Source organism: Lutjanus erythropterus, chromosome 13, assembly GCF_056507025.1.
Source record: "Lutjanus erythropterus isolate fLutEry1 chromosome 13, fLutEry1.hap2, whole genome shotgun sequence".
NCBI lineage: Eukaryota > Metazoa > Chordata > Actinopteri > Lutjaniformes > Lutjanidae > Lutjanus > Lutjanus erythropterus.
Window position 1 is genome coordinate 7,563,819 of NC_139329.1, and position 27,298 is coordinate 7,591,116.

General features: G+C 39.3%; 1 protein-coding gene across 1 annotated transcript in view; it reads left to right on the top strand.

Moving 5' to 3' along the window:
- The first annotated feature begins 1,077 nt into the window (after positions 1–1,077).
- LOC146316108 (uncharacterized) overlaps positions 1,078–27,298 on the top strand; it is a 71,506-nt gene continuing 45,285 nt past the window's right edge. The window contains exons 1-5 of the mRNA XM_084734929.1: positions 1,078–1,199; positions 2,786–2,855; positions 5,663–5,777; positions 6,126–6,243; positions 15,122–15,234. Of these exons, the coding sequence (XP_084591055.1) occupies positions 1,078–1,199; positions 2,786–2,855; positions 5,663–5,777; positions 6,126–6,243; positions 15,122–15,234 (538 nt within the window). The remainder of the gene's footprint in view (positions 1,200–2,785; positions 2,856–5,662; positions 5,778–6,125; positions 6,244–15,121; positions 15,235–27,298) is intronic.

A 27,298-nucleotide genomic window follows, 5' to 3' on the forward strand; every position in this document is an offset into this window, starting at 1 on the left:
AATGATTGAACATTAATACCAGGCTGTAGAACAGAATTTGGGGTTCAAAGAATAGAATTTTAAAACAGTTTAAAAGTGCTCCTCCTTTCTTTGCTTCCAAGAAAATGATATTGGGGTCATTATTATCAGGTTGTTGGCCCTGTTCTGAATGCTCAGGAGGAGGACCATTGCCATTTGACCTAAACATTAAGTTCCCACACTCATCATGTTTATTTAACACACTTTGCACTCATGTCATGAAGACATCTGCAGTACATGATGTGCCCACTAGATGGAAGCAGAGGACTATTAATATAACTTGTTGCTGCATCATGCTCCTCTCTGGTCAGGAGGTCTACCTGAAATCTTTTTCACATTATTAGTTATACTTTGTTTGTAATTTGTCATTTCTTTTGGGCTTTTGGGCTAAATAGATATTTTTAATAATAAAAAAAAAAGAATGAAGGTTGAAGATTGAATTTGGATGGAGAGAAATGCTAAAATCTGGGCAAAAAACGGATTGTTGCAACTAACTCTTTTGTGCTTATTTCCATTTTGCTCCCAAAATATGAGGTCAAGCTCAGACACATTCTGTCCTTTAAGGGGCCAGTAGAATCTGAATAAAAATCATCACTGAATACACTCGCAGTTTGCCAAATTTGCCAAAGGTTTACATATTTCGATTTTCTTTTTTGCATGTTTACTTTGTTTTTTGAAAACAGTGTTACTGTGACAGCTTGGCATATCAGTAGGTGGACAAATCAAATAATACTTTTGTTAGCTAATATTCCACATGGTGTACAGTGTCCACTTTCCAGTGATAGCTCTCTGCATTACATAGAGAATGCATTGTATTGAGGAGGAAAGATGCAGTAGTTAAGATGAGGGCAGATATGCACAGTTGGCTATATAAAGTGCACAGTATTGAGGTTATACTCTGCCATCCTGCTCAGCAGTGTACTCTGCGGCTCCAACTACTGAACTCTTTTCATTCTTTATCTTAAATGTTTTAATGCCGTATGCTAAAGACCTGTACCCCGTACTGTAGGAAATGCAGCCACACATCTTTTATGACATCTATGTGTGTGTCTCATAGGGATGTCCTATATAGCCGCAGTGCTGCTGATGCAGTTGGGAGAGGAGGAGGCGTTTTGGGCTCTGGCAGCCTTGTTGGATAGACCCAAATATCTGGCCGAACTGTTTGACCTCAGCCTCAGCAAGTAAGAATGGGTTTACTGCAAATAAAAACATACATATCCACAGTAAGTATAACCCAACTGCATAAGAAATACTTTAAATGTAAACTGTTTGCACAGAGATTTTAAGTGCTACAAAGTACTAGATAGAATGTACTTTAAAATTACTAAATTAATCCTTCAGTGATTTGTACAGAACAGAGGGACACGAGGGAAAGATGCATTATGTTCAGTATTCAAGGTAGCAGTGTTTCCCACAAAATGACAGTGTAACAGTGGGGGGAATGGGAGGTGGTTGGCTATATTTGCTTGTTGAAACTATTTCAAAGAAAACATTACCCTATTTTCCTATTTCTGCTAGGCTAATTCTTATTTCACTATTTATTTCTACTTGAATTGCTTAGTTCTCTACCTTATTTCACTTTTTAGTCACAAACTGCTTTAATCTGCTCATGTTCCTTTTCTCCTCACTTCTTCTCCGCACTCTCACACATACATGTACTCTTCTGTTACAGCACACACACCAGGGCTTGCCCTGCCCAACCTCTGTTTCTCTCCCCTGTCGGTGTCTGATCTGTTGACTTTTTAAAATCAGCAGGATGTTTTATGAAGTCAACCAAAAACACAACTCATGTTTTGGATTTTTTTTAAACCTGCAGTTCAGTTTTCACAGCAGCAGGTCAGCTGCATGTGGAGGAAGCTTGTTGTTAATGACATTGCCTGTTAAAATGATTGAATGACATCAACCAGCTGCACTTATAGATCTTTACACAACAACTGTATAAGTAGGTCTATACTGTACATTACATAAGAGACTCTTTCTCTACAGAATATTTGTAATTCTAACTGTCAGACTTTTCTCACACAGCAGAGCAAACAGCAGAGGGAGGGGTAGAGCGAGGGTAGATTGTTCACTGATCAACCACATGTGGTTTTGCTCTTTCAGATGGATAAAAAAAAAGTAAAATGCCAAAATTATTTGCAAAATAAACTTGCACGTCCGCCCATATGAATTCTATGTGTGAAACACTGCAGAGTGTGAAACAGCATGCTGTTCACAGCAGGTCTGTGTCAGTTTGTGAGAATGAGAGAGGATCTTGTCAGGAAGGGAACCCCAGACCTGCAAAAGATTGCTCGAGAGTTATCATTTCAACAGAAGCAAGTACAAATCTCATGAGAGTTTTGCAAATCAAGGTGTTCCTCTAGATATGACTGAGAGAGATTGGGCAAAAATAGAATGTTGATGTTGAGATGTTACTTGGGAAACAGTGGGTATTTTGTGATGCAAACTACAGAAATATTTATCCTAATTAGTCAAGAGAAACAGCAGCACAACACAACTTTTGCTTGTTTTACATCAGAAGGGTCTTAATTGTAATCCCCTATGCTAAAACAAAAAATATGACTGAATATGACAAGGGCATATATTCATGTATAAAATTCCCCAAATACTAACTTTCTGTGTTTGTTTATTTGTAACTGATAGTTGAATCCAATCAAATTGGTCCCAGAAAGAAAATTTTTATGTAATTCTCAAATTCTACAGCTGTTTTCTTGAAATTGAATCTGTGGCACACTAACTAAAATGCTATAATTTTTGGTTCAATCAGGGTCCAGCATCAGGTGAAGGTTTTTGACCAGTTCCTGAAACACAGAAAGCCAGAGCTTTCTCAGCACATGGTGAGTACTTGGATTAGGATTTTCATTATGGGTGAGACCTTCACTTGCTGACTTTGCACATAGCAGAAGAAGAAACCTGATGATACAGTTTAATTCTCTGTAAAGTGACCAACTGACAAAGAAAAATGCAAGTAAAGACAGAAATTTCAGCATGGTAGTGATCATGAGCAGTGTTTGTGTTTCAGGCCAGATATGGCCAAGTGATGAGTAGTTCATCTGCAAGGGAGAGGCCGCTGCAATGTATCAATCAGCACCTGGGCCTCTTCTTTCGTTCACTGTATTAGGCTCTACGCACGTCATGTTTGGCAGGATTACTGGTTACACACAGGGACACAAGCCTACAGCCATGTTATTTTTTCCCTCTGTCCCTACTGTCATTGAACTCGTTCCAGTACATTTACTGGTCTGAAAGTGGGGACACAACAGTTTTTGCTGCTGCAAGTGGATGGAAGTTAAATGCCATCTTATGAATGTGGAGATGTAGTCACCTCAACTTGTTGTTTTGCCAAAAGAAATGCAGAAAACAAATATGGAGGTGGAGGAGTTGAAATACCATGCCAGGGCATAATACATACAGACGTGGAAGAAATCTGGCAAAAGCCAAAATTAAGGATGTATTGTTTATTTAAGACAGATTGCAAACCTAAAGATTGGATATAGCAGGATACAACTTTTACATGACCCATATGATACTGCAACCTTGAGTATCTGCCAGTAAGGATACCAGTGTGATATAGTCGTTTTCCCTCTCTTAACTAATACTTTTGTACAGATGCAATTTGCTTTACTTAGCCATCTAAAAAGAAATCAAGCTCAAACTGTGAAATAAATTCCTATTCCTCAAAGGAAGAAATATGCAGCCCACAACATGACTCAGTATGCAGTTCTGCTGCTTCTTTTTATTTCACTGTTTTCACACAGAACACTTAGCAGCATTTCTGATTGGTCAGCATTGCAAATTGCATGACTGCATACATTGCACTTCGCTGTTTTGCTTATTTCTTCCTTGATCTTAAAGTAACTCCACACAGCTGACGTGATGACAGCACTGCTGACAGGTCTTACTCATGTTCTAGCTGTTTATACAACAGGTTGACATTTGTGGTTTTGAGTGAAATGTCTCCGTAACTATTGGATGGACATAAAAGGCTGTATGCATATTCATGTCCACCAAAGGATGAATAGTGATAACTTTTGTCATCTCTTAATTTTGCATTTAGCGTCATCATGAGGTCAAGGTTTTTAATTTGTCCAGTACTTTGGTTTCAGACAAAATACCTGCAAAACTGACAATCCCATCAGCCTCAGCTGTACTTACGCTAATACTAAATATTTGCGCTAAATACTAAATGTTAGCAAGCTAATATGCTAAACCAAGGTGACCATAGCAAACATAATACAGTACTTGCTAAACATCAGTGTGTTAACTTTGTTATTGTGAGCGCTTTCTGTGCTTCTGTCAGCATTTAGCTCTAAGCATCACAGCCTCACAAAGCCAGTGGTTGTCTCTTAATGTGCCAGAAGGTTTAGTCAGTCAGCCTCCTAAACTACTGCTACCTGATTTACTAAAGGAAAAACACCATAAGGAACTATAAAAGAAATTATGTAAAAATGGTATCAATGATATGACTGTGATGTTGTCATATTCCAAAATCAATAGACATTTCCCAGCCCTATTCTCCTCTGTTCAGAATCTTGTCTCCAAGTGTGTTTGCACACACTGGTGCATTCACTGCTACCATTTATGCTGCTCAAGTGTCTTTGAAGGGATTGTTGTACTTTACCACGTCGACTCAGCAGGTCTGGGAGGAAGGCTGCCCTTTTGGAGCCAACACACACACACACAGACACACACACACACACACACACACACACACACACACACACACACACACACACACACACACACACACACACACACACACCACAGGGGCTTATTGGTAGGCACAATAGTTTTACCCCCTTACAGAAAAAGCCTATTAGAGATCAGTGGTCAGCATTTCCTTTGTAATGGAGCTGTTCAGCAGAGTTAAGGCAAGTGGGCTGTAAACAAATTTCTGTACTTGTGCTGTACCTATCAGACCTGAGCAAACGGAGACCTAATGCATTTTAAATGCCAGGCTTAAAGCTACTACAAGGTGTTTTTAACTGCTTATGAAACTGTCTCAATTTAATACTGATGTCTCTATATGACCTACATGCGCAAACACAACCATCAGTGACTACTTTTAAATAGTTTAAATAGTTATTCTTGCTGCCTGCCACTGTATCGGAGTCTTGCACATTTTCCCACCAAAGTCACGGTGAGAAGTACAGTAGTCAGTCAAAAGGGAAAAAAGATGTTTTTTTTGGGATAATTTAAATTTTTATTTTATGTTTTGCGATTATAAACGCTATCACATTTTTCCACAGGGGCCTCCAAAATCAACACAAGATAAAAATTACTTGTAGCTTTAAACATGAAGGACCCATGACCATATTTTACAAGGCATATATTCACTATTACAAGCAATAAATATTATACTCCAGAATTTGTTAAAGGTTACAAAAACATTGTTGAGCAGATGTTGGGACGTTTAGGGTTGTTAATTAGACTGTAACACCATTTAAGAAATTCAATTCAATAAATATATTTAAGTAACATTAAAGTTTCAACACTGTATAACTTGTGTATGTTGTGGATGGATGTTTGAGTTGGGAGGTCAGTAAAGGAATTTAATTGACAGAAACTGGCAGAGAATCAAGTCTTGCAAACAGTGTTTGGTTATGCCAAATCAACCCTCCTTGTTTTCTCAACCTCCCTGCAGGAGTCAGTGGGAGTCCTATCAGTCCACTTTGTGATGCCATGGTTTCTCACTCTCTTCTCTTCCCTGCCCTGCTGGGACTCTGTCCTGGCTGTCTGGGATCTCATCATTCTTCACGGTATGTACTGTATACACACACACAATCAGATGAAACACACTGGCGTTATTGTAGATTTATCATTTGCTCACATACATTCAGTAGGACTGGGGCAATAAAATAGTTCTAATACACAGTTTTAAATGTCCAAGACATTTTTTTTTTACTAATGTGAGCATAATTCAGTCATTTGGTCCCGTGCCAGTGAAAAGATAAGCAGTAATTGGACTGGTTTAATGGGTGCATAACTCACAGCATTAATTGTTTTTCATCTTCTGTAGCTCATCTCCTTTACACCTACAGTGTATTAACAAAGCATTTATATATGCTGGAACAATCATTTTTTGAAATCTTGCTGTCTCTCCTCAGGCCTGTCAGCTGTGTTCCGCACTGCTCTGACCATCATTGAGCTCCTGGAGCCTCGACTGATGGAACTGAATGATGAGGGTGCAGTGTTACCCCTGCTGTTGAGAGTACCTGTTGATGTGTAAGTAAACTTGAACACTCGCATTGATATACTGTACACTCACAAAAAAAATATAAATGCAGCACTTTTGTTTTTGCCCCCATTTTTCATGAGTTGAAGCTAAAGCTCTCATACTTCCTATGTACACACAAAAGGTGTATTTATCTCAAACTTTGCTCACAAACTTGTTCAAATCCATGTTAGTGAGCACTTTTTCTTTGACAAGACAATCCATCCACCTGATGGGTGTGGAATATAGAGATGCTGATTAAACAGCAAATGAAGAAAACATTTGTTAGGCACTAAACTATGGTTGTTTCACATCAGGTCCACAGGTACCATCTTTGTCCACCAGGAAGGCGAAGACCCACCCTACTCTGCCTCTGATTGAGAATGATTGGTTAGAGTTAGGGTAAGAATATCTCATGGAATATCTCAGGTCATGACTTTACCCTCCTTGGAAATCAAACTGCAGATTTTAGCGTGTCCTTTTAATGTGATAGTCCAAGTAAAACTTGTGCAACACTCCTGCTGTTTAATGAGCACCTCTATATGCCTCACCTCTCAGGTGGATGGATTATCTTGACAAATGAGAAGTCCTCATTATCATGGATTTCTGTAAATTTGTGAACATAATTTGAGAGAGAGAAACCTTTTGTGTGCATGAAAGAAGTCTGAGATCTTTTAGTTCAACTAATAGATAATGGGAGCAAAACAAAAGTGTTGTGTTCAAACTTTGGTTGAGTTTGTTATGTCATATTTTCTGAGTGTCTTATGACATTTATCGTTTGTCATGTTTGAGTGGATGTCTGTTATCCACATTTCGTTTAGCACAAAATAGTATAAGATATGTTGTGTGAGATCCGCATTCATGAATGTTGTCCCAGACCACCCTCATGAATGTGCTGAAAGCGATGGGTCCTTCTGAAGAATGCACAACACAGTTCTCAGAGCTGAGAGCTCAGTTTTTAGACTTGGTCCTAAATGAAACCCCAGGCAGCTCATGAATATCAATCAGCTCATCAGGACTGGACATGTTTTGACACCAAGCATTCCAGGAAAAGTAGAGTGTCATTGTTGTGCTGTGGTTGTTTTTGTACATGTTTTGATTAAACATCCTTTATGCTAAATTAGTTTCTTCAGTGGCAGCCCATGCTGTTTTCAGTTGGACCCCTCTGTCCGTCTCTCACGACGCTGAATATAAACGTCACATGCCGACGGACATGTTTTGTTGACATGGAGCTGTAGTTATGGCAACTCAGCAGGGTCACTGGGTTTGTGTATACAGCCTGTGTATGTGTGTGTGTGTGTGTGTGTGTGTGTGTGTATGTGTGATGGACTGGTGCACAGTGATTATCAAAATCCAGTTTATCATATTTGTTTTAATAGATAAGCTCCCTTCAACTACTTAAATGTCAGACTCATGTGTGCTTCTCATTGTAGAAAAGGTCCCACTGTTTGGACCGAGGTCTGTTTACCTTGGACAAAGATCTGTGCAGTAGACTCTGGATAAATGGAGGCTACACAGCCAAGTAGTTTCCATAAACTTAGCTGTGTCACAGGCAGTGATAAAGTACTTTATCATGAGCCAGAGGAGGGAGAAGGCGTGCTAGGTACGCACCAATGACTTGCAAAGTGGCTTATGAAGGACAAATCTTTAGGATTATTATGGAGAACAGCTAAACAAGTGTTCAACTGATCATTTTAAAGATTTAATTTGTGACAATTTATATCTAGCGTTCATAACCACTTAATGGCACAGCAGTTCCTTCAGTAAGCTCTGTTTTCTGTGCAACAAAGAGTGAAAAAGCACATTTTGATCCATGTGTGAAACTTTTTTTCTGTTTGTATATGTGTGCATCAAGGGCAGCACTGACAGTCCCATTTTGTTCGAGCTCTGGTGTTCAGCGGGCAGCCTGCCATCACGTCACATTGAGAAGTCCTTGTTGCCTGCTTGGCATCATTATGAAAGCCTGGTCAGAAGTCAACACTAAGTGGCCTGACTGTCTCCCAGGACAGGATCCCTTTACACTGGGAAGATACTGTTGAAGAAAGAGGGGAACAGAGCGAATAGGGTAAAAGAGAGAAAGGAAGATGAATGGAGGGTCAGAGAGAGAAGAGAGAGAGGGTACACTAATTGGGGAGGGGGGTGTACAGAGAGTGAGAAAGAGAAATCAAGGAGGGGAGTGAAGCAAGATCTTCAACCTCTCTTAATTCTCCTTAAGGAGCTCTGCTCTTTTACGCTCTGTGAATGGTAGAAATAGGAGTTGTCATGCACCCACATAGGCCATTCTGATTAATGGTTGGTTGAGAGGCTCATCCATCTCTTGTGCCTGTCTGTCTATACTGGGCTGTCAATCAGCTGTCGCCCCAGTCATAGGTTGCAACAATGATTCCCAGCACACCCTACATCACCAGTCAAAGAACAGCTTAACAATCTATGGATGATTTATTCAGTTTCTGTTTGTCTAACACTTTGCTGGTGTTTCTCTCCCCTGCTCTTCATTTAAACTTTTGGTCCTAGTATAGATCAGTTGGCCAGCGTTATTTAGTAATATCTTATTGTTTTTCACTCTTTATCGAGTGCAAATACCTGTTCTGCCTCCCGTTAAGTCATGCTAGCAGTGTGACACTATGATGATAATATCAGTTTATCACTATAGTCCAGACTGAAATATTTTGAAAAAATTGGTTGCATTGCCATAACATAACATAATATAACATTTGTTACAGGTCTCCACAGTGCCCAGAGGATAAATGGTAGTGGCTTTGGTGAACTCCTGACTTTTCCTCTAGTATCAATAGGAGGTTGACATTTGTGTTTTTGAGTCTTGCCAATTGGATAAATACTTGTCCAATACTTGTCCAGTACTATACATGCAAAACTAAATGACTTTTTTTCATCAGCCAGTACTTTGTGTTTAGTGCTAATTATCAAATGTTATGCTTAAACACTAAAGTAAAATGGTTAAAAAAAAAAAAAAAAAAGTAAATATATCTGCTAAACATCAGCATGTTATGAGCATGTTGCTGTTTCTGCATTAGCATTTAGCTCAAAGCACCACCATGCCTAAGTACAGCCTCACAAAGCTGCTAGCATAACTGTACACTCCCAGCTAGACGTCTGGCAGGTTGCAAAATGTGAGGCACGCTGCATTGTGTACCATTGTTTAAAAAAAAAAATAACAGAAGCACAGTGCGTTTGTTTAATTGTGGCTAGGCAACAACAAAATCACGTATTCTTAGTTGAACTGTGAAAGTAAACTCAGATCTGTACCTTTCTATTTTGTTTAACTAGACGTAGTTAAAGTGTGGATAGTTAGCTTCCTAAACATCTACATAAAGAAAAGACAGGCAGAGGCCACTTGCTGTGGCTCTAATTGAGAGTGAGAAGCTGTTTCTAAAAACTCAAACAGATCTGTGTGGGTACATGAGACCCTCAGAAAGAGGAGAAATCACAAGGCAGCTTGCAGCTCACCGAGGGAGATGTTGAATATGAGCTATCATTAGCTTAACAGCTTAAATGGCTTAAATAAATTTTTAAAAAAGTTACCCAGAATCTCAAGAATTCCACAAATTTGCCAGGCTACTAATTTCTGTTTATGGTGGTTTCGGTTTGTTGTCACCACCACAGATAGCTTCTCTCTCAATCTATCTGATTGGAAAATGGAAAGAAAACACCTATGATGTTCCGTGTTTTTCTGCTCTGAGTTGTAGTTTTTTCCACTCAAGATTTTCAGAGTGCTCCTAAAAAAACATGACGTGCTCTGAGCTTCTTAAACACATTAGCAGCATCAAAACGCTTAATGCAAACAGAAAGTAACGAAGAAAGGTGTTTTGTTTTATTTTGTTTTTCTTGTCTTGGTCTTACTCTGTATAATCTTGTTTGTGCACGGTTTATGTCTTGTCTTGACTTGTTCTGTAATTGTTTCATTGCACAATAAAAAATAGTCAGGACAGCAAGTTGAAACAGCTCCAATAACTTGTTCCAAAGTCTTGGTGCCAGAACATCCAAATGGACTCTGAAGTAGTCCGTATACCTAACAGGTCATAGTTCATATAAAAAAAGAAAAGAAAAAGAGTCTTGTGAGTCCATATTTGGCTGCCTTATTTTAATGCTAAGTTACACCTGCTAGATTTCTGGTCTCCCGCCCCCTCTCTTTTCTCAAACCTAATCTATAATAGCATAAGTTACTACATTAGCATCCGCCTTTGTCTGTCCAATGAATCTCTTTGCTGTATAATAGTAGTACAATAAAAGAAACCTATTATTCTCTGACAGAAAATTAAGAATGAAGAATGTAACAGAAAAAAACCTTGAGCAAATTTTTAAAAATTATATTCCTCATAATTCTGCACTTGCTTTAAATGAGTCTTAAATTACTTGGTTTGCCCTGCCATCTGACTTGAATTTTTGTGGCGATTTCACCGAATCTTATGCATTTGGTTTGTTCTTACAATTAAGCAATCACCTAACCTAGTCAGAAAATACACATTAAAACCTGCAAAAGGGTCCATTTTGTATTTTTTTTATTGGCCATTTAAAAATGTGATGATAAACCTCAAGCTCAAATACACAGCACGTTGTACATTTTTAAGGTGAGAATGAAGATGTAGACTTAAATTGAATTAAATTATTGTTTTATGGTAAATTATAACACTGTCAATTTATAATTATGGGCTCACATTGCAACCTACAACATCCACAACATCCTTTGACTGACTCATTTTCTTCTCTTTCAGAGCCTGCTTCTCATTGTCTCCACTTCAGTGTCCATATCTCTTGCAGCCAGTCCTGTCTCCCCCTCTATACCCTCTCCTACTCACTCCCTATACACACAGTTTTTCTTAGTGCCCTCCACCAGTCCTATCTCTTTCTCTTTTGTTTACCCCCTCCCTCACAATAGTCAATTCCCATAAACCTCCCTGGGCTGTCCCTCCTCCCCTGTGTTCTCATTTTCTTTTCTGCACCCCCTCTCCTCCTATATGCCTCTTTTCATTCATTCATTTATCCTCATTGACACACTGACACCCTCGTTCAGCTAGAGGGGTTGACACATCATTTGTTTACTTCACACTGACAAGGCTGGCTTCAATAATGTCTCTGCTTTAGTTTTTTCCCTTCTCTTTCAACCGTTTCAAAATTCCCATATTCATTTGGACTGTAGATCACTCAGTGGGTCTCTCTTGGTTGTGTTGATCATTCTGTTGACATGATATGCATGATTTTTTTCCCCATTTAACTGTTACACAAGTTCATGTCTTTTCCTAGGCAACCTGAGACAGCAACAGAAACTTGGTCTGAGATAGTTAGTTGGAAGTTTATCTGTTTTAAAATCTTGTAACGTAACCCCACCTCTAAGGTGTACAAAGCACCTACTAGCACTTTGACAAATCCAGTCTCAAAACTTAAAAACATTTGGCTGGTGTTTGGAGCCTTGTATCATGTCTCACTCTCCTCTGAACTGTGTAAACATACACAAAAAGTTGGCTTAGGTACTAAGAGATTTAAAACGTCTCAGAAAGTATTCCCACAGTAAAAAAAGAACATGGAAAATCCTGTTAAATTAGTCAAGAGCTGTTGTGCAATGAAGTGCACTTGATTCAAAAGGAATTCAGGCATGACAAGGTTTACAGACTGCTGCATGCTACAGAAAAGAGAAGAAATGTTAAGTAGTGTTGTTCCAATACCTATACCAGTAGTAATCCAGAAACCAGCGGAACTCCATATACAGGAATATGCAGCTGTTAAATGTATGGGCCGATACACAAAGTTCAGGTATTCAGTAACACCTGACTGATGCTAAATTGTTGAGGCAGATTCTAAAAAAAATCTGAGCACTGATGAAAAATAAACACTCATAGTAAACAAACAATCTTGATCTATGCACTGATTTCTTGTTCCTTGTCAACATACACACCATCTGCAAAAGTATCAGCCAATATATCGGCTTGGCAGATTTATGTTGCACCATACTTTCTGAGGCAATTTTAACTAACCTGACAGGAAATTTACCAGTTCTGAGAAGCAGTAAGCAATACTTGTAGGCAACTGTAACTCTCCAGACACGTAATCTCTTAAAGTGATAGTTCACCCAGAAATGAATGTTCACTCAATATCTTCTCACCCCTGTGCTGATGTGAGGATGGGTGAAGATCTCTAGTTCACAAAACACTCCTGGAGCTTCAACGGACAACAGTTTTCACCTGAAATGGAATATAATCTCCATCAAGTATGCGTTAATCATTGTGTAATCACCTGAAAAAAAATTAATCACTGTGTTTCCATTACCTTAGAGTGAGCCCTTTACATCTACAGAGGGCGCAGGTTTTTTTCCATGGAGGCCTCCATGTTGTACCGTCATGGCTAATGTCTACAGTAAAATACAACACAGGCTCTAAATATGGCCTTTTGTGCAAGTTTTGTGGCCGCTGGTTCTCTTACATGCGTGGAAAGGGTGAGAGAAAGGAGGTGTTTGCAATCTACTAATTCACAGCTAGATGCCACTAAATCCTACACACTGGTCCTTTAAAGGATCTGCTGTTAACATCTTGGTGCCAGATACCACAAGACACATACACAGATCTTGTGGAGTCCGTTCCTCAACGGGTCAGGCCTGTCTTTGCAGCACAAGGGGGAGCTACACAATATTACAGTATTAGGCATGTAGTTTTAATGTTGTGACTAATTTGTTTGTTTGTTTGTGTCCCATGTTTAGATCCACTCCCAAACGACACCAGACACACCAGATAGACTTACCTTAGTCCTGGCCACCTATCAGGAAAAAGACCAGATGTCTCTTTCGGGGTGATTACCTAACAAGTTGTAGAAAGAGGTCAGCAGTCAGGTTTAGTTTCAGAACAGCAGCAGTGGAGCTGATAAGGATTTGGGGCTTAAGGTAGATGGATTTGTGGTCACATAACTTAAGACTAGGCAATAAAATCGAGGAAAACTGTGCAAGCTACTTGAGTTGACCAAACTGATGTCAGCTATGTTAGTCAGCTCAAACTGATGTTTTGCATTTGTTTATCTCTAGCTTGTGTTTGAGTCATATGGTATAAAGAAAGATAGTGTTTTATTCTGTAATATGATTCTTCAAGATATCATTGAAGAAGGTCCATAGCCATCACAACCATTCAGAATCTCTCTGATGTAAATACAGTGTTAGTTATACAGTGTAGTAAAGAATGGTTTACTGTTTGTTGGATTTTGAACAGTGGCGTGTCACCATCTGTGTAATGCTTGCTGGGATCTTATTAAATGAGCTGACAGGAAACCTGTGCACATCATTCATTCACCTTCTCCTACAATAGCTCTCTTTTCATTTTCTCCCAAGCACTCTACCCACGGCTGTCTGCAACCATTTATCATTATATGCTGGGATGGGTAGCTTAACAATGTGATCTATCTTTAATTACATATCACTCTTTTATCACCTTCTTTTCTTCCTCTCTCTCTGTCCTTTCTTTCTCAGTCAGATTGTCTCAAAATCTTTCAGTGCTGTAGAACAATGATCAGGTGCCTGTGTGGAGGAGAAAATAAAAGGAGGCTCTTGCTGCTGATGATCACTGTGCTACTCTCTAATTTAGAATTTTCTCTTTCTGCCTAGTTAGGCAAACCCAAGACATTCGGTTACATTAATGTAAGTGATGGAGGATCCACAGACCTTGTTGTGTGCAAAAAAGCATTCCAGAGTTTATGTGAAGTTAAATCAGTCAAATCAGATGGGTACCCTCTAGGATTGGGAGATATGTTAAAATTTTCTGAATGGCCACAGTAAGTCCAACAGCATACCACCTGAGCCTTTCACCTTCCCAATCCACATTTCTCTCTTTTACCAAAGTAAAAATGGCTTAAGTGCCTTGTTAACTCATCCTAAAAATCATTTCATTCAAACTCAGCAGAAAAACAAAATGAAGCTCACCAAATCCATCCGTTAGGGATGTCCCGATACAACTTTTTCACTTCCGATACGATACCGATATTGCAGCCTTGAGTATTGGCCGATACTGATATCGATACAATATCAGCACAAATCATACATACTTTTATTACTTATTTTGTAGTGTTGAATGTTAGAAAAGGCTTGATCAAGTGATGTTACTCAAACAGAGAACAATAGTCAGCAACCAGTCACCTATGGATAGAAGTGCTGGAGCAGAAAATGGACTGCTTATTGGAGCGCTTATATCTGAGATTTTAGATGCAGTCAGATAAAATCCGATACTCGTTTTTTGGCTGATATCGGACCGATATCCGATATCAATATTGGATTGGGACTCCCCTACCATCCGTCTTTCCACTGTTCCAACAATCACAACTCTGGTTTGGTTGAAATAAATCCTGAATTCACAGCGTTGGATGTGAAAATATTCTGCCACTAAGGGCTGTTTTCCTGTCGCTGGTTCTTTGGCTCAGTGGGTGTGATTTGTGCTGCTGAATGAGTTACTGAGCAGCGCCTCTCACTCTAAAGTCATGAAATTAGCAAAATAAAATTACAAAAGTCTGCCAAAAAAAATATAACAACCAGGGATATTACTACTGACAGGGTAGCCAATATTCATCCAGTCACCCAACCCCTGTACAGTGTTAACTTATCCTTTAAAACAATATGCCAAACATTTTTGATCACATCATGTCCCAAAATATTGAATTTCCAACTGTAGTTTAAAAACAAGAATTGTTTCAGATGTGTATACGCAATACCTGTCAGTTTAAGTAGGCAGTCTGTTCATAGTACCACCCTCTTTTTGTTGTAACTTAATCCAGCTCCAGGTAGAATTAAAAAAATTCTTCAACTCTCATTTTTAGGTTGTGAAATTGGTACCCATTTGAAATGACAATGTTCCCATTGTTCCTACCATCTTTCTTTTCTCCACACCTCACTTCCCTCTGCAGGGCCCAGTACACCGTGTTGGTCCCTGCCCTGTGGAATACTGACGTCCAAGACTGGGAGCTTAAATGTATGAACAGTCTAGTTTTGGACGAGAGCCACCATGGACCCAAAGCAGGTACCACACACACACACACACACACACACACACACACACACACACACACACACACACATTACACACACAAAGCAGTGCGAAGGGACACTGGGGACCACCCGGCACACAGTCGTTCAAACTCTAGTAACTCATTCAGCTGACATCACTTAACCTTCAGTGGCACACATGCTGATCTTGTTACACGCATACACACACCGTTTTGTTCTTTGGTCTTAATGTCAGTGTGCATCGTGGTTGGACCTTGGGGAAGACATCTCCAGCTTTTTCCTGAGAACACTGTTACAAAAGGAGGAAACAGTCACCCCTTGTTCACCTCCTTCCCTTAGGTTCTACTGTTTACCACTTTCTAAATGTTAAACTGCTTGGTAGTGTGCTTGCTTTTACATTAACATGCTTTTTTATTTTTTAGTCATGTAAGCTTTTCATTTTTAGTCCATTATTTTGCCATTTTGTAATTGTGACGTATTTGAAGCAAATGCTGCCCTCTAAACCAGAGGATCTCAAACTTTTTTCATTGATGCACCTGCTTTTAAATATTTTTCAGCCAAGTTAACCCTCAACAGTGTAAAAAGTTGCTGGTAGGAAAAAACACATAAAACGGTACAATTCAGTGTTGCACCAGTGTCGGCTTGTTGAGGTAAATCCTGTTAAAGGGACAGTAAACCCCCACAAATCAATAATATGTATTTTCTTCTGGCTTGTAGTGCCATTTACCCATTTAAGATAGTTTTGATGTGAGTTGCAGATTTTTGGAGTGATCAGTCGTAGAGATGTCTGCCTTCTCTCCAGCATAATGGAACTAAATGGCACTTGGCTTGTGGGGCTCAAAGCCCAAAAAAACACATTTGACAAGTTCCACACTAGTGTCTCCAGAAATCATGACCCAGTTTCTCAAGATAATTCACATACCTTGTTTTGAACAACTAGGACTTTCTTTCTACCAGAAAGAAAATAGTTCCTTCATGAAACTACCCACAGCAATGTCTGTGGATTACCTTGAGAAAAAAGTAAGTGCCTTTTAGTTCCACTATATCGGAGAGAAGGCAGATATCTCCAAAATGCACCAGGTCGCACCAAAACTATCTAGATGAATAACTAGCTCTAATAACTAGCCAGAAGGAAAATATATATTAGAAATATTTTTTTAGGGGGGGTCGAGAGTCTGCCTACTCAAAGTGACTTCGATAAACACAATGGAGCACGAGCATCTGATGCTGTAGATGAGCATTTGGATGCATGTGGACTTACTGCCTATAGTCAATCAATTCACTAGTCACAGTACAGTGCAAGCCCAGACCGAGCACTGCTACAAGTGAACTCAAGTGGGTGGAGGGCGAAATATTGTCCAGAAACACTACAAGCAATGTTGTTTTCTCTTTCTGCAGTTGAGTAAGTTAAGTGTCTAAGTATAAGGTGTGCTCTTCCTAACCCCTTAAATAAGTCTTTCATCCTCCCTATTGACTACTTTGATGAGGGTAAGCAGGAACGTCAAAGGATTGATTGATTTTGACCAGATGAAATCGAATCGGTTGGAGGTGAAACAAGTGCGTTAAACCTTGTAAAAACAGAGTTTGGGGCGAGCATATTTTCAAACATGCAACAGGTCGCTGAGTCTGTTGGCAGACACACAGAGCAGGTTAGACGTCCTCATTAAAAAAAAAAAAAAAAAAAAAAAAGTAATCAGCTATTCACTCGTCCGCTCGATCACATCGCCTCCAGTTAGGGATCAATGTCAGTCTGTGACCTGCTACGTGGAAAACAAGCCGAAACAAAGTTGCCACAGGTAGCCCGAGGTAAAGGATTATATGGGAGGAAACAAGAATTGTTAGCAAAGTAGCTAATATTGTTAATTACTGGGTTATTTACAGAGATCAGCAGCTGTAATGTACATGTAAAAAGTGACTGCTGCTTTCTTGCAGCAGAAAATATATGCACATTATGTGTACAATAAGTGATGCATGCATGAGCTAGCTCCTATCAAAAGCAGAAGAAAACAGGACAAAACTGAGTTTTAAGGAGTTTGTAGCTGCCAGTTTTTATATGAACTTGTCTATCCTGCAGTCAGCGTGTTAGATACAATAGCAAACAATAGACCAGATAAATTAACAAGAGGGCTTGCTATTTTGCTAGATTAGTCACTAACTATTAAGTATTGTCTTCAGGGTTGTTTTTAATAAATTGAGTGTTTACTTATAAAGGTCAATTTTACATTTGGGGCAATAACACTGATCCCAGATCAGCAGTTAAGTGTAACTTTTGCCTTGAGTTTATTTTAATACATTCTTATTAATTATCCTGCAGAGGAGAAAAGGGAAAATGAGCACTTTTACATTTTTAGTGATCATGGTCAAAAATACTAAGTTTGATCCAATAATAAAGTGTTAATTATCTGGTCTATGCTTTGCTATCATCCTTAAAACTCAACTTTGTGCTCTGCTTTTGGATCAGTGCTAGGTTATGCATTCATTAAATTATGTAAACATTTATTATTTAGAATACTTTGTACTTCATTTTGCTCTATCTTGTAATTCTCTTATCTTGTGACCAGCACTAGACTAATCCTTAAAGTCACCGAAAATAAGTGTGTAGTAGCTCTAAAAAAATCTCTGGGGGTGCATACTTCTGGACCCCCATAGAGTGTCTATGTTTTTATCTGCTCACACATTCTTCCTAATACTGATGGTATTTTAATGGCTCTGTTTTCACTTTATTTTTATTTCTATTCACTGTGTTCTCAGCTGTATTACTCCATTTGTTGGTTTGTATATCATGCAATACCCTCTTTTTTGAGATTTTACAGCAGTTGACAGTTTTTGGCAATTAATGATTGCACTGAAAATTAGAATATAAAATGTGCTGTAATCAAACTTGATTTTACATGTTTACGGAACTTAATACAGTATAATTATTGTAGGAATTATGCATGAATGATATTTTTTATATTAACATTAAGAAAAAAACTCACATCCAAAGTACCCCTAGAGGTAGTAGTATCCCTATTTGAGAAACACTGCTCTAAGCAAGCCACCAACTTGCTAAAAGTGGGAGCTAGTTCTCTGATTCTGTTCAGACATTTCACTACATTAATGGTCGAACATGTTGAGTTTATTTTATTTCATTATGTCTCAAACAGACTTTCAGTGCAGCATCAGATGACAAAGTCCTAAAGCTCTGATGACGGAGTTCATGTAACAGTCTGTGTGTGTATGTGCGTGTGTGTGTGTGTGTGTCCATGCCTACTATAACTTGTCAGATCAAAGGCGCTTTCATCTTTTGAAAGTTGTTCGGATATCAGCTCCACAAGATCTGGAAACCCTTCACCACTGGAGTCTCATCTTCACAAAAAACAGACAGAATGGAATGCAAACCTGTTGTGCATGTATGTGTGCGTGTTCATGACCGTAAATGTGCACATAGGCTTGTGTCTGTTCGTGCATCCTGACAGACTCAGAAAGGCTACGAGGATGAGTCACAGGTTGGTGGCTGCAGGGCTGTGTTTGTCAATGCAGCTGGGAAGGTAGAAGAGGGGCAAGAAAAATAGACAAGGTGTGTGTGTGTGTGTGTGTGTGTGTGTGTGTGTCTGTGTGTGTGTGTGTGTGTGTGTGTGTGTGTGTGTGTGTGTGTGTGTGTGTGTGTGTGTGTGTGTGTGAGAAAGAAAGAGAGAGAGTGAGTGTGTGTGAGAGGATGAGTTAACTGAGAGAGTATTTGCGAAAAGGGCAGAAGAATCTGAGAGAGCATGAGAGGTTTCCTTTCAGGGCAATTGGAAGCCACAAAAGCGTGTTTTATGGTGGGGATAATCCATCACCCTGTGTTTGTGTGTGTGCGCCCACCTGTGTGTGTGTGTGTGTGTGTCTGTGTGGCTGTGTGTGAGTCAGGATGAGTCATCCTTATTTGCTGGCCTGTCAGACTGTCTAGCCCTCAAGGCAGCAGAGGAAACGAGCTGATTCATTTGCTGCGTCTTCAACACAAATCTAACGTTCCTGTATTTTCTCTCTCACACACACTTTCACTCACTCTCTCTGTCACTGACACCCAGCACCGTCATGGTGTTGTTACTAATCTTGTGGCATGTGTTCCACACTCCTTCTAACAGTTCGGGGCTGCTACTCCTGAAGCCAAATGCATGTTAATTGGAGCGCTGTTCGCTGTAAGAGCTGTTGCTGGAAAACATTTCTGTTCATGTGGCATTTAGAGATGCTTCTACATGACTGGTTCTGAAGATGGAGAGTAGTGTTATGTCATAGAGACTAGAGGTGCAGTGGATCACAGCTGGTCCGTGGCCTGTGTGGCTCGCCCCATATGGTTTGTCCCGCATGTGATCCGCGGACTAAAAGTAGCCATCATCACTCACTGATAGTCAATATATTTGTCCAACTGGCCGACCCTACTTTCCAGATGACCATTGCCCGCTTCTTATCTCTGCTTGAGGCTAGAGACTTCAGACTACATTAGCAGCTAGTTGCGTAACACACTCCAAAAAGTTTGTTGCTTGCTGTTGATGGCAGTTGTTGTCAGCTTGGATCCACAGCAGTCACTGTATAATGGATTCCTGACTCAGAGACACAGCAAAAAAGAAAAATCTTGTCAAACCACTGCTGCTTCATTTTAGCACATGTTTGACTGCTCTTGAGTTGAATGTTTGTCTCCTGATGCTTAATTGTTTCATCCATATGGGCTGATTTGCAAAAAGAACAAAACAATTTTGTAGGAAAGGTTTTGGACATTAAAATATTAAAAGTTCAGACTAAAAGAGCTTTCACACCTCCATGTGGTAACCACTCTGACAGCCACCTACCTGCAAGAGAGTTCCCCTGAAAAACAAAGTGTTTTTAAAAGTGGCTGCAATGACAGGCAGGTGCTCACTGAATGTCATGGTGTTAGTATAACCTACACAAAAGGCTACAACATGGCCATGGTCACCATGTCCCATCAGTTTAGCCTCATGCCCCTCAAATAATTCTAAGTCCTGTGGACTATTTTGTTGTTTTCTTCTCTGCCTCTTTACTGCCACTACAGCAAGCTATTACTCTTATTAAGGTCATTATTTTGAAATGGTATAAAAAAAACAGTATGAATAGTATATGAAAATAAAATAATCCTAAACCCTTAAGTTAAATTCATTATATCAGTGGGCTTGCTGCTCTGGCCTTTGGCCTTTGTGCTAAAAAGAATGGACAACACCAAAGGCCCAAAGGCCCAGTGCCCTTGATCATAAATTGTGTCTACACACACTTATATATTTTACTTATTCATATTTTATATAAAGGAAACATTTATGTGTTTTTGGAAGGTGTTACGGTGGTACAGTTGGCTAAAAAGCTATCATGGGGTGCATTGCCCCAGCAAGGGTAGGTGTTTTGAATGATATTGTTGTAGAATGCTGTGACATAAGGGTCCCTGGGGCCCATCCAACAACAGGCTGAGTCAGCAATGAAGGACGGAGTTGAAGTGACTTCAGGTTATGCTGAGTCAGGCTGAGAAGCTCTGAAAGCAGGTAGATGTGTCCTTCTGTCCTTCTACGGGCTACTTTCCTATTGTATTCCTCTTATTTCCCCTCTCCCCACCTCTCTTTCTCCATTCCCCTCCTCTTTACACCTTCTCTCCTCTCCCTGCCCAACATTATTCTCTTTTTTATTCAGCTCCCATCTGCCCTCTTTTCACCCTTTCCTCCTTTCCTGCCCTCCATCCTTTCCTCCTCCTCCTCTCCTTTCATTTTTTCAGTTCCCTCTCCTGCTCTCTCTTGTGTTTCTTTTTCCGTGACTCCTTTGGTGTAGTAGCAGATGCCAGAGTCCTGTTCTCCTCCGCAGGCTCCCATGATACCTACCTGCTTCCTGTCTGCCTGCTGCTCAAGCCTCAGTGCAGTGACTCAGCATTCATTCTATTCACTGCCCCCAAACAGCCTCCTGCAGCCAGTGCTGCTTTCATACTTGCACAGATTTTAACGTCATGACGGTTTATGATTTATTCTCATGCTTATTCTTAATGACGGTCCCAGTTTTGTGGGATTTTGTGCTGTGTCATTTATTGATGTATTGAACCGGCAGGTGACCAGGTTACTTCGGGTGTCCATCAGCTAGAGGCAGCTACACAGAGCCTATAACATGTCATCATCACCTGGAACTAATGTGCCCTTTTTGACACCAGTACCTTTGACAAGAGGAGAAAACCCTTTATTGTCAGAATTAAATCCTGTTTAAACAAATTTTAGGTGAAATCCTCTCATTGTATGTTGTGTTTGCATTTTACTGGATACAGTGTATACGTGTGTTTCGTTACTCCTCCCATCAGTGAACTCTGTGCCCATCTGTTCTCTAAATCTCTCTCTTTTATCCCCTTGTTCACACCAATTTTGACCTCACTGTCCATCTGTTATTTGGCTCCAGCAGAGTCACTGCAGTAGTTTATGTATATTAATATGTGCATGTGTGTGTGTGTGTGTGTGTGTGTGTGTGTGTGTGTGTGTTGCAGGTCTGCATAAAAACCCATTCACTACTTTGAGAAAACAATGACAACACTATTTCCCCTCTCTTAGAGTCCTTGGCTTATGATAAATGGATCTGGCACGGAATACTTACTTAGTGCCTTAGTGCCTTGCATCTTTCATGCTTTTACTTCCATTTCTACTTCAGACAGGTTTAACAACAGAGGTAGATATTATCAAAATGAAAGTTAGGAAAGAGGGGCTTGAAAGTGGAGCAGATAGTCCATGTTGGAACAAGCAAGGTCAGGTTAAACAAGGGTCAAAATAAATTGGCCAAGGTTCAGAGCTGGAGTGACCACACACACACACACACAAACAAACTGATTACATGAGAGGAGTTTATGACCTACAGAGACAAAGAGGTGTTCTCCTTGCAATGCGACTGCTGGCACCCTAAGGTCATGAACACATAAGACACACAGATCACAGGTGGCTGAGACGAAAACAGAGCATCCAAAATGAGAAGTTCTTTTGAGTTCAGCTGAGGTTATATGGCTTCAGGTCCTTGCGATGTTTGACCGAGCTTCCTGAGAACCTCTTAATAGATGGCCTCAACATCAAAGTAAAGTGAGTTTTGGAAGACCGGTGAAGTAAAAATGACTGATGAAACTAAAAACATTCTATACAGTTATTTTTGAGGTACAACTCAGCCTGACGTATTACATAAACTTTACATTGTGTATATATAACTATACTCATGAGCTTCACAACAGTGCTCAGTAATGATGCTGCAATGTGACTCTGATATTAGATTAGTTTAATTTTTCCACCAACCCCGACTTGCTACAAGACATCTGAACAATTGATCAGACAGTGGAAGTCACCTTGGATAATATTATGCTGATGGCACATTTCGATACTGCTTATGTTGGATGGACTTGTTTTTTCCAACAAACAAAGCCAGACCGATACTGGATCTTTGGGGCCATAACAATATGAGAGTAAAAAAATTATACTTATAAATCTGAAATGACATCAGGGCCCTGAAAGAGTAAATTTTCCCAGTTATTTTTAAGAATTAGAAATAACTATAAATTAAAAAAAAAACACAAATAGAACAATTTCAGTTAAGAAAAGGGATCAAGTATACCTAAAATGCTGCCTATAAAACTGAAGAAATAAAAAACAATCTGGATTATTTTGCATAAAAAAAATCTTCCCTTACTGGTTTTATTTTATTTTTTTTTATTTTAATGTTACCAGTTGTAGAAATGGTGTATTTTGCTCGTTAGTCCTGACTGAAATATAAGTAAAATGGAAGTGGTAGGAACATATCTGGGTCATCTTCGTTATGGTCTTGTGGTCTGAGGCCACTGCTGGGGCTGGATTGCATCTATTAGTCCCACAGGAATGTCACCTTTTTAACCTGGCTAAGGCTTCTTAGCCGTGGGCACTTGGCCTACCTGTGACCCCTTAGGTAGGCCTGCTTTCTAGTAAGCTTTGCTCTTTGTAAAGGTTCACCGTAATCCCCTCTCCCCCTCCATCTCCATTTGTTTCTCGTAGTTGAAGTGCAAAACCACCTGCTTTATCAGCCCTAGGCTAACCTACTCCCCTCATTATACACATCTTTGTGAGTGGGGCCTTTTATTAATATAATTTGGCCACATACTCAAGCAGAAGGGGTCTTTTACTATCACATATCCTCTATACAGGGGTTTGAATCACTTGATCAGGCTTCCAGCAGAGACTGTGGGTCAGGGTGCTTGTTTATAGGTCTGTGATGCTAAATGAGCTTTTTCACTAACCTCCATCTTCAACTCCAGTGGGACAGAGGGGTCATAACTTTAGCTTGTTTGTGTACTTTCCACCAACAATGACCTAAATATTGGACCAAGAGCTTTTGTTCAAGTTGACTAGCGTGTTGCAGAAAGTGGACCAGTGTCCTGCAGGTTCGTCTGGCTACTTATGTTAACTGTGTAGTACCAACTGCTGATGTTACTTGTGTCTTCAACCCATCTGGCACTTTCAATCAACTGTCAAATTTAAGACTGGGTTCTGTCAGCTTTTTACTTGGCAATTTTCTTTTATTTTTTTGTGGTATTGGGTAACAACCGTCTTGTTTTTTCTTGACAGTGTTATTATACATAAATAAGTGGGAATTTTTAGTTTTTTAATTAATGATTAATCTGCCAATTATTTTAACGATTTATCAGTTGGCCTTTTAAACCAAAGATAAATATTTTAAAAATGCCCATAACCATTTCTCAGCTGATAATGACATTTCAAATTGCTTGTTTTGTCCAACTAACAGTCAAGAGCTCCTTCGCTGTCATGTATAACAAAGAAATGCTGCAAATCCTCACACTGGAGAAGGTGGGAACAGAGAATGTTTAACATTTTTTCATGAAATATGACTGAGACAATTAATCGACAATCAGAGTTTCTACTCTTCTCTGTTGATCAACTAATTGTCTCAGCTCTAACTTTTTCTGTCTGTTTTTCCTGCATGGCTCTATGACATTTAACTTTAGAAAGCTAGTAACCTGGATCATTACATCTTGGAGCAGCATGACAAGGCATTTTTTGATACTCAGTAGTATTGAAGCAGTTCAGTCGGTGCCATAAAAGTATCAAAGTTCTATACCCGGCCCTTCTTTTCTGCTCAGGGTTCTTTCAGGTGCTAGAAGTCCTTCAAAATCCTTGAATTTTATTGTTTTCAAAGTTTGAAAAGTGATTGGATTTTGGATAAAGTGCTTGAAACTGCTGAAATCGTAACTGCATTACTTTCACAATAAATCACTGTCTGACTGAATAGTTTGCTAAGTAGTTTATTAGATCAAGAAGTAAAATAAATCAGAGACAGTATAATTTCCTTTGCCTTTTGCATAAAATGAAGACACTCAAACCTTGCATGCCACTAAACACCAGCACACAACATGCCGGGAGGTTTCAGTGACTGTTAGCTTGAAAATTATTTAGAGAAAAAAGAGAAAAGAAAATTGAAATTGAAGTTATTTGTCCAGTAATTGTTTGTGTGATTGTTTTATGTTGACTCAACCACGTTATATAGGATGTAGGGCTGCAACTAACATTTATTATCATCGATTAATCTATAGATTATTTTCTTGATTATTATTAGTTGTTTGGTCCATAAAATGTCAGAAAATTGTGAAAAATGTTGGCCAATGTTTCCCAAAGGCAAAGATGATGTCCTTTCAGTTTACGTTCAGTTTACTGTCAGAGAGGAAGAAAGAAACCTGAAAATATTCACATTTAAGAAGCTGAAATAATAAAATTTGACCTTTTTTCTTGAAAGAATTCTCAATCTGATCGACCACTTACCAAAATGGTATAAATATTTCATTTAGCACAGTTGTAAGGTGCAGGGAAACATAATATACACTGAAAATGTTTGAAAAGTGTTTGAATTTGACTTTGCAAAAGATGCAGGAACTCTGTCTGTGTATATTAGGAGTTTGACAGGTGAATTACTTCAGTAAAAGCAAGAGAACAATGGTTTGCATGTCCTCATCTCCCCTCATTAAATTAGAACAAGGCAGCTGGCTAGGGATTCTGTGCTTCTTTGCATATGGTCCCTAATTAGATAAAATTAGGAGAAGAATTAATTATTTGTGATTTGTGTATAAATGTGGCAGATGATGGGATTAGAAGCCGCAGGTAGGAAAGTAGATGAGAGGATAAGAAGAGAAAAAACAAATCTTTTTAAAGAAAAGAAAGGAGAGTGGTGTTGGCTCAGATCCCGCAGAGCGCCTGAATACTCTCCTCCAGGGTTGGACCCTTAAGGTTTTCCTGCCCGCTTGCTTTCCTGTGTGCCTGTGTGCCTGTGTGTGTGTGTGTGTGTGTGTGTGTGTGTGTGTGTGTGTGTGTGTGTGTGTGTGTGCATACTCACATACTTGCTCTTGCCTTATAAGTTTCTCAGCACCACCCTCTCTTCCTTTTGCCCTATTCTCCTGTGAAGCCCCTCTGGCTATCCTACAGTGTGTGTGTGTGTGTGTGTGTGTGTGTGTGTATTGCTATATAATTGAGGTAAAAGGAGAACCTATGTGTGTGTGCTGGATATTTGTTTGTGTGTGTGTGAGAAAGAGAGTAGCATGCACTGTTTTGTGTTCATGTGTGTGAATAAAGCAGCTTTGTTTATATTCTGAAGTAGAGCTCAGCTCTCAAGCTCAAGCAGGGGAGGTACGATCTTAATAATTAATAGATATTCTTAATTATGTTTACTTCTTGTAAAATCTAGGGCATAAGTTCTTAAAGAGGTTATAATGATGTGCATACACTTAAATTTGGGTCGTCCTTTTCTTGCCAAACAAGGGAAAAAGAGTTTTTTTGCTACACTTTTGATCTAAAATACTGAAGAAATAAAAAGTTTGAGAAAATGTTTGAGAAAGTGTGACTGAACAGAGAACAGACAATAAGTCAGAATAAGTAAATAAATTAGGAGTAGATGGGTAGTAAATTGGAATATGGTGATGTCCATGGTGAAACATGATATCATTGATATCACTTTTACATACTTTCTTAGGTATTTTTAAATCTATGAATGCTGGATATTAATTTTAAATTGGGCAATACTTTATGCTGTTTTTCCTCTGGAAAATAACACACAAGGTGCTATTATACTAAACCCATCCTTGATTTTTGCACTCTGTGGCTGACACTCCTTTAAATACATATTTATCAGGTCTAAGGCACTTTTAAATCACGATGACAACTTGAAAAAACAATTAAACAATAAATTTAAAGTGTACAGCACTTTTTGTTCATATAAAATTCATTTTCGCTTTAACTAATAGTGCATCTGCTTTCCCTCTTTAATTAAATACGTCAGCCATGAGCATTTGTGTGAATTGTCATTAGCAATGAATGTGTCAATCATGTGTGTACAATTGCAAAACAAAGAGATGCAATCATCCTTTTATAGAATCAAATAAAAATAGTAAAATAATTAATCATGTAATATCACCGTAGATATTGTTACTGTCCAGTACTGTATTGAGACATTTTTCTCTGTCTCACACACACACACACACACACACACACACACACACACACACACACACACACACAGAGCGATCCACAGAGAAATTGGATGGCTCTTCTGTCTGACAGGTGATCTCAGAGGTAAAGAACTTCATTTAACCGTGTTTAGCCATTACCATAAAATGACACAAAAGAATATTAAACTTGTGGAGTTTAAATTAGAGGCCCCAGACTCTGTTTAGATTGCTCATCATTCAACTTTTGGCAGCTATAATTACAGATTAGAGAGTAGAGATCAGGCTATTTTAGTTCTTTTCTTGTCCTCCCACTCTCAGTCTCTCCTCCCCTACCCTCTGTTCATCCCTCAGATTTCTCTTTCTCCACCTCATTTTATTTTCCAATGCCACCTCTTCTCTCTTAGCCATCTTGAGAGAATTACATCTGTGGCCATGCCAACCTCCAACCTACCCTGTCTTGTGTGATGTGTTACTTATTACTCAGTGCCCAACTTCATGTAGCCCAGCCTCTGGAGTCCTTGTTGGACCTTTGCCCTCTGGGAATGAACTTTGCCCTTGCAGTAGGCTTTAAGGCGCATTAAGAGGCAGAATCTGAATGACAGGGTGTGGTAGGGGTCAAAACTCA